Raw genomic sequence first — 12,072 nt, 5'->3', positions numbered from 1 at the left:
GCTGGAAATACCAATTGAGATTTCTGTTCTTTTCAAATTTCTCAAAACTTACTTTGTTACATAATGTCTTCATCTTAATGTTACACTTTCATTATACTGTATTGCAATTTTGCTCTGCAGTTTTATATTATCATTTGACATTTGATTCACATGCGTATCCAATGCATCTTAAAACGTCAGGTTAAGTTATAGCAGTTTGTTAATAATTTTACAGGAAGGTTAAGCGACTTGCTCAGGGTCACACAGGAAGACAGAAGCAGAAACTGAACTGATAACCTTGGGGTTTAGAGTCCACTAAACCATACTGCCTGCTGTATCTTCTGTATACACCACTTCATACAAATAACATTTTTATAGTATGAGACCATGCTAATATTTTCTGACCTTACCCTTATTCTTTTTCACTCCAGATCTTCTTGAGAAGTCTCGAGTTATCTTTCAGCTTAAGGCTGAGAGAAACTATCATATCTTCTACCAGATCATGTCTAACAAAAAGCCAGAGCTGCTGGGTAGGTGAAAATGCTTATTCAAGAATAGGTACTCAAGGTTCACTCACCTGCTTGATAAGAGCCTACTTATGAGTTAATGCCAAATTCATGAACTTTTCACTAGCACATTATTTGGCAGTGTTGCAGATGCTGTTGGCGGTCTGAGACTAATTCACCCTAGTTTTCAACATGACCTAAAATCTGGTCCTGTCTGTACTGTCAACTTTTACTCAGAATACAAATGCTCTTCTTACAGTGTAGTCTATCCAGTTAGACTATTGGATTATCATTCAGTTCTGCACTAATAATTTTAAATATTGTGTTAAATAGTAAAAAAATTCTCATTTTCTTTTCCCTTGTCTGCCTAGACATGCTTCTTATCACTAATAATCCTTATGACTACTCCTACGTGTCCCAGGGTGAGGTGACTGTTCCATCCATTGATGATGCAGAGGAGTTAATGTTAACTGATGTAAGACTAATATCTTTTAATAGACTCATTTGCTGTTATGATTACTATTTTTTTTTCTTTATGTTAATTGAACTAAAACAGAGTGTACAGAGATACGTTACCTCATTTTAGAAAATACCCATAAATCTGTAGTTTTATTTCAAAAAAGATGCTTAAAAAAGATGGAATAGGACTTTCAATAATTGAAGTTACACACATACTTCACTGTTTTTAAATATTTTAAGCACATAAACAGATCATACTGTATACGCTACCTGACATCACAAAGCAGAGTTCACAGTAAATACATATTGTAAGTAGCAAATATGTTTTAAAGAAGAGGAGGGGATTGCTCCTGTTAATGCTAGTGTTAACCATTTACGCTCAGAAAGCAACATAACAATCATCATATGTAGAAAACTCTCCTGGGCAGCTTAGTTTATAATTAATTTAAATACCTTCATCTACAGTATATCTAAAATGTCTACAATTCACTGTGATGCTTTAAGAGCTCTTAATATCAATCTGCTCCAACGTATTTTCATTTTTTTTTTTACCTTTGTGTGAGTTGTTAGTTCCCTGGGATTTACCATTTGTTTCACATATCTTGTACTGCACTGTTCTACCTTTTTGTCTGATTTATATTCTTATTTACTTTTAAAGTTTGGTGTCTCTGTAAAAGGAGCCTAACACAATAAAGATTAATTGAGTGATTTTTAAAAATTTATTCATGAAATGCTGGAACAGGTACAATTTAAGTATTATTACAATTGTTACAGAAATTAGAAAGTATTGAAGATGAGAATAGCAAGCAACATGTTGATTGTAATATTTAAAACTATCAAAAAGAGAAGAGAAAGAATAAAGCAAATAAATAACCTTCAACTGTATAAGGTAGAGTGCCTTAAAAGTATTTAGATCTCTGGACCATTTAACATTTTTAATTTAGTAGCAGATTAATTGTGATTTTTTTTTCAGTCATTTATTTAACTTTGAAAACCATATCAATTCAAACAGAAAACGTCAAAAACGTAAAGAGCGGGTATCAAATTCAAATTTATTGTCATATGCTCATAAGACAATGAAATACTTCCTTACATGTCTACCTTATGTCTGGATCCCATTTTGAGAATTAGCATTGTTGCTGTTTTGTACTATACTGCTATACAGCTAACACTAAGGAATTCAAACTGTCAAAACAGTGTGCGACTATAAACAAAGAAAGAGAAGCATAAAATTAAGTGTTGTGGAAGAAACTTTCTTCTATTTACAAAGAAGTCTTTCACAGAGACCAAATGAGAATGCAGAACAATTCTTTATTTGGACATGCATATGCACACCTCTTGTTCAATGGAGTGAGCAATTAATTCAACAATTCATTCTCTTTTATACTTTTCTATTTCCATTATGGTATCTAATACATCACGTCATCTAACTCTTAATATGCAGAATTCTATCATCTTAACTAATCAACTACAGCCACCAGTAATTTCGTGTATGTATCGATTCTTCCATTATTCTAAAATCGCTTCCTTAATAGGGGTGTCCTATGGGTTTTTACATAATAGGGGTGTTAGGGCTGTTTCACTAGTTTGTCCTTTCTTTTTAAGGGGTGCTCATTGCTCATTTACTTCATTTTAACCTTAGTACAGTAGTTATGTTGGTGGCTTCTCTAAGATAAGGCAAAAGCCTCACTTGCCTACGCTTAAAACATCACTTAGTTAACCCTTTAGTTGCCTTCAGTCCTTTTCCTTACATTTTAATAATTCATTGTTACAACATCATTTAAGTATATACTTGTAATAGATTATAAAAGATTATACATTAACTAAAGATTCCATACAAATAATGCTAAATAATAGAAAATTAAGATGTTGCATTGACTTGAAAACTATGAAAGTATGAATAATGAAAATGAAGTTGCTAGTTTTTTTGACAGCCATGTTTTTCACTGTTTTTCAGAGTGCATTTGATGTGCTAGGCTTTACCCAAGAGGAGAAGCTAAGTGTCTACAAACTGACTGGAGCCATCATGCACTATGGCAATATGCGGTTCAAACAGAAGCAGCGTGAAGAGCAGGCAGAACCAGATGGCACAGAATGTGAGTTTTGCTCATCCTCTCACTGGGTCTCAGTAAATATCCAGGCCTCATAACAAGCATATCTAGGAAATCTGAAGAGGCCCTACATATCAGCCAGTTGACAAACATGATTTCAGAGGCTGTTATGGATGGATCTCAAAATGAAAACATTCCTACCACTTGTTAAATAATTATGTGGAATATAAATACATTTCCAAAAGGCCTTTTAAATGTGGACGCTAAAAGCTCTATTGTTTATTGTGAAAGCAAAATTGTGCGTGTAGAATGCTCACAGCTGAGTGACTAATTTTGTTTTGTTTTCAGCTGCTGACAAGTCAGCATATCTGATGGGTTTGAATTCTGCAGACCTCCTCAAAGGTCTTTGTCATCCTCGTGTCAAAGTTGGGAATGAATATGTGACAAAAGGGCAGAATGTCCAACAGGTAGTATGCAAGTTATTTGTGAATAGCACAGCGTATATCAGTACCACATTGGCACAGTAGCAGTGCTGCCGCCTTATGGAAATGGCAGCCTGGGTTTCAATGCAGTGCTGTCATTTTTCCATGTGGTGTTTTCACTTTCTCCCAGTTTCTTTATGGATTTTCCTCCCATATCCTCAGATATCTGCACATTATATTAATTGGTGAAAACATGTTATATGCATTTTTGGCAACAAAAAATACATTAATATTTTGAGTTAAATACTGTTGTCACTTGTAACATTATACATTGTACAAATAAATCCTTTCTTGGATATCTGATGAACAAGCCACGCATTGCTACTCCATAAAGTATTTAAATTCAAACATAGCCCAACGTGTAGCAATGTTAAACAGTATAAAACCAGTTTCATTCTGTTGTATAGTATTTTTATTTCAGATTAGTTTGCTATTCTTTATACTCCAATCTTTTAACAGGCAGCATGTGACATGACTGTACATATAAATCCGCCGAGCACAGAATGATTTGATATGAACAAACCCCATGCGTTAAAGTGACCCTTTCGATATGTACATGGGTCAGTAAAATCTTTAAAACATTTTGATGCAAGAAGAGAAAAACTCTAGATATGTTGTGCATACTTAGATACTACATACTGTATGTTTTTTGAAAAAGATCTTGGCATTTATCTTATACGGTATAGTGAGCTGTGAAGTCAGCCAGACAGAGTTCCCAACAACTCTATGGATCTCCAGAAGTTGTGTATGTGTAGACAATAGAACTACTTGAGCAGAGTTAGAATAGCAACTAGCATGGTGATTAAGTCCTTGTAATACTACAGAGTAGCTGTAATAGGCATCTTAATAAATCATCAAACAGGAGATAATTGTGGGATTTCAGAGGAAACATTTAACAATGTGCTAAAAAAATGTCACATTAGCTGTGTTCAGTCTACATGGCCTTTTTTTTTGTATCAGTATACTGCTGCTGGATTATGTGAATTTCCCCTTGGGATTAATAAAGTATCTATCTATCTATCTATCTATCTATCTATCTATCTATCAATCAATCAATCAATCAATCAATCAATCAATCAATCAATCAATCAATCAATCAATCTATCTATCTATCTATCTATCTATCTATCTATCTATCTATCTATCTATCTATCTATCTATCTATCTATCTATCTATCTATCTATCATTATGTTTCATATAGCACATTTTAACATAAAAATAGTCTTATATGTAACAACTTAATTATCCTTTTATTATTCATTTTCCCAGGTCTACTACTCACTTGGTGCACTTGGAAAGTCAGTGTATGAAAAGATGTTTAACTGGATGGTTGTGAGAATCAACCAGTCTTTGGATACCAAGCAACCACGACAATATTTCATTGGTGTGCTGGATATTGCTGGTTTTGAGATATTTGATGTAAGTAGAGTTCACTTTCATAATGCCTGGAGAGCTTAGATGATGTAGCTACCCACAATGATATTTGATGTCCCTCATTTATGTCCTGTTCAGATGTTTCCACTATGTTATCTTTTTCTATTTGTCTTTGATATTTTTTATTTTCACATGATCTAGCTCTCATGTGTTGCCCTGTAGTGGCCTGCTATCAATGGCGCATTTTTTCTAATAATGCTGTGCCCAGACAGTTTCATCTCAGCATCTGACAGCTTTCCTTTCTTTCAGTTTAACAGTTTTGAACAGCTGTGCATCAACTTCACCAATGAAAAGCTACAGCAGTTCTTCAACCACCATATGTTTGTCCTGGAACAGGAAGAGTATAAAAAAGAAGGCATAGACTGGGAATTCATTGACTTTGGCATGGATCTGCAGGCCTGCATTGATCTTATTGAGAAGGTCAGGAAAGTAGAGGGGGAACAAGGGAAATAAAACATGTTGTTTTCTGGTGTCATTATGTGGCTATATTCCTGAGGTGAGTTTTCAAAAATAAATAAAACGAGACACACAATAAGGAGGATTCAGGCCAGAGAGATACCATCACACCATACTCTGCTCTGACTTAAACAGTGTTGCTAATGTTTATATGGCAGGAATTGGATAGTTGATTCCTGAAATGAGTCTCGTCTTGTTTTACAGTAGGGGGCAGTAGCTCCATGATATGGAGGGAGAGATTCTCTGTGTCTTAGAAAGGATAGAGGTCGCAGAAACTGTTTATGGTGACTGGTCTTTTATAAGAGTTTCACGGGTGCTGTGACAATAGGGTTGCAAAAAGGTACTGTAAACTGGCAGCCATCGCACTTTGCAAGGCCCTCTTACTCTTCAGATCAAGGAGTTGTCCAAAGCAACACTCAGCATGGACCAAAAGAATTACAGAAAGCAGGTTGAAGATAACCAACAATTTCTTTGTGAATGGAAAATTAGCATAAATAGTAGGGTGAGAAAGTGCAAGTGGTCACCATTTATTTGTAGGCCGATGATCAAGATAGACTTTTACCGTTGTGATTATTGACTTATAACTTTGACGGCTCCTTCTGTGAATTCCCTCCCGTTGCTTTCATTCATAAGTAAAAGCACACAAATTCCTGACTTAGTTTTGTCTGTCCTAGTTTTTACAGTAGTAAAGTACTTTTACACTAGCCGGGTGATGTTGAACATGAGAATAGGAAATAATATAATATGCAATTACCTTTCCCCAATTAACAAAAAAGATGCTTAATTCCTATTATAAAACAGTCATTCAGTAAATATAAAGCAGAATGTTGACTTTACTAAAATAAGTAAACTGTAGCTGTTATTTGATTTCACTTGACAAACAATAAAAAAAAACATTCAGTGTGTGCACATCAGCAAAGTAACATGCAGACATATTGATCAATGATTCAGATATAAATGATAAATGAATCAGAGACCGCACAAAGGAAGGTGGGCAACACAAATTCAGTGTTCTGGGTTCAAATCCCATACCCATGTCATTGTCTTGTGTAGAGTTTGCTATGTCTTCTTTTCCTCTGTTATTCCCCAAATGCAATCAGGATAGGTTAATTGGCCATTATAAATGGCTCCCTCCCAGGGTGAGTTAGTGTGTGTGTGTGTGTCTGGGCCCTTGGATAGTTCAAAGTTGTTTCCAGCCTTGTGCCTGCGGACATAGGATAGGCTCCAGTAGCTACTGTATTAAAATGTATATATTGTATTTATGTATAAGTGAAGTCCTGGGCTAATACTGACCACTTACTTTTTTTCTTCTTATAGCCTTTGGGCATAATGTCCATTTTAGAAGAAGAGTGCATGTTCCCTAAGGCTAGTGACACGACCTTCAAGTCCAAGTTGTATGACAACCACTTGGGCAAGTCCAATATGTTCCAAAAGCCCCGCATTGTCAAAGGCAAACCGGAGGCTCATTTTGCACTTGTGCATTATGCTGGCACAGTGGATTACAACATTACAGGCTGGTTGGAGAAAAACAAGGATCCCCTCAATGAAACTGTAGTTGGGCTGTACCAAAAGTCCTCTGTCAAGATGCTTAGCGCTCTCTTCTCTAATTACGCTGGAGCAGACAGCAGTGAGTATATAACACATTATTTTTTAAGAACAATCTGTGCTGAAACACGGTATTTTTGAATTGTTTTTTCTTTTGCTGTACGTGTGAATGTCTGAAAAGATTTGTAGTTTTCATTATGTCATTGTCTAATTCTGGATGATCCTAGTAAAGACTACTTAGTTTGTAAGGCATACGATAAAACAAAAAAAGATTAAAGTTAAAAACTGCAGAAAGGAAGATGATAATTCATTATGCATTTTCTTATCATGTTTCTCTGGTAGGCTGGCTTCCTCTCACATACAAAAGATTTGTTTGTTTGGTTGATTGTAGTACTAGGGTGTTGTACCGTGTTAGCCATTATGAATGTAGTGAGAAGTCAAGCAAAATTACACCGTTTATTGGCTAACTAAAAAAGATTACAATATCCAAGCTTTCGAGGCAACTCAGGTCCCTTCTTCTGGAAAGATGGCTCGAAAGCTTGGATATTGTAATCTTTTTTAGTTAGCCAATAAACGGTGTCATTTTGCTTGACTTGACCCTTTTTGTAAGTCACTTTGGATAAAAGCATCAGCTAAGCTAATAAATATAAATGTAAATATTTTTTCTCTATTATGACATGCTTTATATTTTTACCTTCGGATCATTTCCTCTGTTTACATTAAATATATTAATTTTGTAAGATAAATTAATGGAAAACATAACAATAGAGCATTAGGGGTCAGTGTAGTTTTTGAAATGATCCTCCTTAGCAATGAAAGGATTGTAAATACAGTCAATTGTATTTTTTCATATTGGCTCTTTCAAATAGTCCAACTACTTCAGATTGAACTTTATTTGTCCTAAGGGTTAGTATGAGGGTGTTGTTATACCATGTTAACCATAATGGATGCGATGAGAAGTCACCTTTTATTGGCTAACTAAAAAAGATTACAATATGCAAGCTTTCGAGGCAACTCAGGCCCCTTCTTCTGTAATCAATCAATTTGGTTGTTTGGTAATTATGAACAGGTCCAGTATAAATGCCTATTTCTGGATGATTCTAATAAATTCCTCTTAGATTATATAGTATCCTGGATAAAAACTTTATAATTCATAAACTGTAAAAAAATAAAATCCATCCATCCATCCATTTTCAAACCCGCTGAATCCGAATACAGGGTCACGGGGGTCTGCTGGAGCCAATCCCAGCCAACACAGGGCACGAACCAATCCTGGGCAGGGTGCCAACCCACCGCAGGAAAAAAAAAAAATGATAACCCATTATGTGTGGTTTTTGGGTAATCTGGTTTACTCTCAAATCCCAAAGATTTGCTTGTTTAGTTGATTGGTGATTATAAGTTGCCAAGTAGGAGCGACTGGGTCTGTGTGTATAAATTGTGTCCTGTGACGGATTGATGTGCCATCCAACAATGGCTACTGCTTGCTCTCCATGCTGACAAGTGTCTTGCTATCCCTCATCCCTGTGAAAGAAATAACACTTCATGGATGGATGGTTTGTAATGACCATTAAATAATCACCGTAAAAGTAGCTCACGTGAATGTTGATTTTGGTGTAAGATTGGTGTACTCAGTAGTGAAAGCATTTTAAACCTTTTTTTTTCTAGCTGCTGAGAAATCAGGCAAAGGTGCAAAGAAGAAAGGCTCTTCATTTCAGACCGTGTCTGCCTTGCATCGGGTGAGTGCTCCACTAGTGAAATGTGAGGGGCTAAGTGTGGGGGGCAAACTGTTGGGGGTGAAATGTTAACATTATACAAAGTTATTGTCTGATATACCTGCATTATTATCACTCTTTAATTTAACATTGTTTTTAATCAGTTTGCTGCTGCTGGAGTATTGGAATTTCCCCTTGGGATTAAAAAAAGTATCTATCTATCTATCTATCTATCTATCTATCTATCTATCTATCTATCTATCTATCTATCTATCTATCTATCATATAGTGCCTTTCATATCTATCTATCTATCTATCTATCTATCTATCATATAGTCCCTTCCATATCTATCTATCAGTCATATAGTGCCTTTCATATCTATCTATCTATCTATCTATCTATCTATCTATCTATCTATCTATCTATCATATAGTCCCTTCCATATCTATCTATCTATCAATCATATAGTGCCTTTCATATCTATCTATCTATCTATCTATCTATCTATCTATCTATCTATCTATCTATCTATCTATCTACCTATCAATCATATAGTGCCTTTCATATCTATCTATCTATCTATCTATCTATCTATCTATCTATCTATCATATAGTCCCTTCCATATCTATCTATCTATCTATCATATAGTGCCTTTCATATCTATCTATCTATCTATCATAATTTATTTTTTAATGAATATCAATACTGACATACTACTTTACTGGTGTTAATATTGTGCTGGCACAAGAGTACTCTTATAAGCACCCTCTATAGTTATGTTACAACAACTATTTTCCTTTTTATTGCTAATTCATCTCATATACTGTAGGCAGAGAGCCTTTCTGATATCTTGTGAGAGATCCGTCTCCTATTGCAAACAGAATAAACTTAACATGTCTACGCGTTTTTTTGTTAGCCACTGTGATTGTGACCCCTGTGGCTATTCTTCTTACTCAGACAAACATAAAGATGGCAAACACAGCGGGGAACACAAAGTACAATTAAACAGAAAGGAAACTAAAACCTATTTGCCCTGTAGACCTACCTAAACATGTCTTAAACTTGTATCTGCCTAGCAGGCTGGTTTAGCACACATGCACTCTTTTCACCTCCCGTTTCTCTACTACTCCCTCATTCTCTCACTTTTCTTCCACCTACCAGTATATCGCTTCCTGGATCAAGGAGTGACTTCCCATGTCACTGGTCTAGAACTCTTTTTGCTGTGTTCTGGCACCATTTCCCTAATAACAGGGATAATTTAACAGAAGGGAACAAGAGATGTCTCTGTGTCTCTCTCTCTTTTTCTCTCCCTCTCCTTTTCTCCTCCTGTCCATTGTTGAGTTACCTGTCTCCTAGTGTACTGTAAGTACTTTCCTTGTTTCCGTCCAGGAAGGCCATTTCCCCCTCTCTCTCTCTCTCTATCTCTCTCTCAGAAACATGTCAGCACCACTCTTTGCTATCCTTTCAATCCTTTCAATGCACGTTGCAAAAACACTACTCATACCACTCCCGAATGATTCCCATGCTTCCACACAAACACCTGCAGAACCTCTTCTGCTTCCAGTGTGGTTCTCTGCATTGTCTTAAGGTTGTATGTGGGACTTCATTCTGGACTTTTTCATCTTGGTGGTGCCCTTTGTCATGGCAAAATCTTGCCAGCCAAGCACCCACTCACATTATCTTTGCCCACCCTTCACAACACATATCCACAAGTGTAAATCAGCGGCCATTTACTTGAATTTGGTTAACACACATTTGAATGTTAAATAAACATGTTTTAGCTAGTAGCTAATTGATCCAGTGATCGCAACTGACTGGTTCTTACAAGAGAGAAGGATGTCAATCTTAAGTCTGGGCAGGATGTAAAAGAGGTCAGTCATTTTACCCACCCGCTATATACCAACACAGGGTCACGGGGGTCTGCTGGAGCCAGTCCTAGCCAGCACAGTGTGCAAGGCAGGAACAAATCCTGGGCAGGGCGCCACCCCACCGTAGGGCACACGCGCACACACACACACACACACACACACCAAGCACACACTAGGATCGCCAATGCACCCAACCTGCATGTCTTTGGACTGTGGAAGGAAATTGGAGCACCTGGAGAAAACCCACATAGACACGGGGAGAACATGCAAACTCCACACAGGAAGAACCTGGGAAGCGAATCCAGGACTCTTTACTATGAGGCAGCAGCGCTACCCACTGTGCCACCGGGCCGCCCTGTAGAAGAGGTGCTTCGGGATTTTTGTTTTAAAAGCATTTTTTAAATGCATGTTTAGCTCTGAAAACATAAATCAGCTAAATGAGATAATCAAACATTGCCGTATACAATGCAAGAGTGAAAGTCAAGCTGTTTGTGTTACTTTCTGATAGGAAAACTTAAATAAACTGATGACTAATCTCAAGACAACTCATCCTCACTTTGTCCGCTGCCTGATTCCTAATGAGCGCAAGGAGCCAGGTAAGGTACAACAACTGTAAAGTCTTTAGTGAGATGCAGTTACTCTGATCATTTATGATGAGTGTTTTGTTATTTCTGTGTCCTAAGTCACCTCTCCTGCTTGCTTTTCACCTGTTCTCACACTTTTAGTTTCATGTTTTATGGTAAGACTAAGATAAGCCTGATGCTATTTCCTGATTAGTTATTATAAAGAAGTAATTTTGTGAATTTCCCCTTGGGATTAATAAAGTATCTATCTATCTATCTATCTATCTATCTATCTATCTATCTATCTATCTATCTATCTATCTATCTATCTATCTATCTATCTATCTGTCTATCTATCTATTATACAGTACAACTCATATCTATCTATCTATCTATCTATCTATCTATCTATCTATCTATCTATCTATCTATCTATCTATCTATCTATCTAATGCTTTACTCTTTAATTGGACTACTTTGTCTAGCTTCTTGCTTTCTTCAGTTTTGGACCTGCTCTTCTTGTGTTTTGACTTTAATTTTATCCGTAATCTTTTAATGTTTTTTTCACTGTTTTATTGCTTCTGTTTGTATTGGCTTGCTTAACTGTGTCTTTATATTGATGCAGTATACAATTCAGTCAAAACAATGCAATCTATGTCTTCTGTTTGTTTGCAATCTCGCACTTTACTTCAGTTTCAGAGTAGAAAATGTTGAATTCGCTCTGTCACTGCAAACACAGCAGCAGCTCCTCAGAACAGCGAGTGTGGCCTCCTACAGGAAGCCAATGCTCAATAGATTTCAGTAATGTTCTGATTATCTAAAGAAGGTTCAGGTACTGACAGCTTCTCTCCAGCACAATCTGATGTATTCTGAAGAACAGAAATTGAGTGATGACTTCATAATATGAGCTGAGCTGAATCTTGATTTTTTACATGTGCAGAATCATTTGGTTTCATTGTAAGAATTTTGCTTGTGATTTTCTCTTTTTTTAATCATTCTATTGGTGATGCTATT

The 12,072-nt window shown here is 36.3% G+C and overlaps 1 protein-coding gene across 3 annotated transcripts in view; it reads left to right on the top strand.

Annotated features, from left to right (window-relative positions):
• LOC120524306 (myosin-6-like) overlaps positions 1–12,072 on the top strand; it is a 76,218-nt gene that overhangs the window by 25,573 nt on the left and 38,573 nt on the right. For all 3 annotated transcript variants that reach the window (XM_039746178.1, XM_039746171.1, XM_039746186.1), the window contains exons 10-18: positions 411–509; positions 857–960; positions 2,902–3,040; positions 3,344–3,462; positions 4,748–4,897; positions 5,162–5,332; positions 6,686–6,995; positions 8,579–8,649; positions 11,004–11,091. In XM_039746178.1, the coding sequence (XP_039602112.1) occupies positions 411–509; positions 857–960; positions 2,902–3,040; positions 3,344–3,462; positions 4,748–4,897; positions 5,162–5,332; positions 6,686–6,995; positions 8,579–8,649; positions 11,004–11,091 (1,251 nt within the window). The remainder of the gene's footprint in view (positions 1–410; positions 510–856; positions 961–2,901; positions 3,041–3,343; positions 3,463–4,747; positions 4,898–5,161; positions 5,333–6,685; positions 6,996–8,578; positions 8,650–11,003; positions 11,092–12,072) is intronic.

Source organism: Polypterus senegalus, chromosome 1 (assembly GCF_016835505.1).
Source record: "Polypterus senegalus isolate Bchr_013 chromosome 1, ASM1683550v1, whole genome shotgun sequence".
NCBI classification, from domain to species: domain Eukaryota; kingdom Metazoa; phylum Chordata; class Cladistia; order Polypteriformes; family Polypteridae; genus Polypterus; species Polypterus senegalus.
The sequence above is the reverse complement of the archived record's forward strand: the minus strand, read 5'-3'. Positions and strand labels throughout refer to the sequence as shown.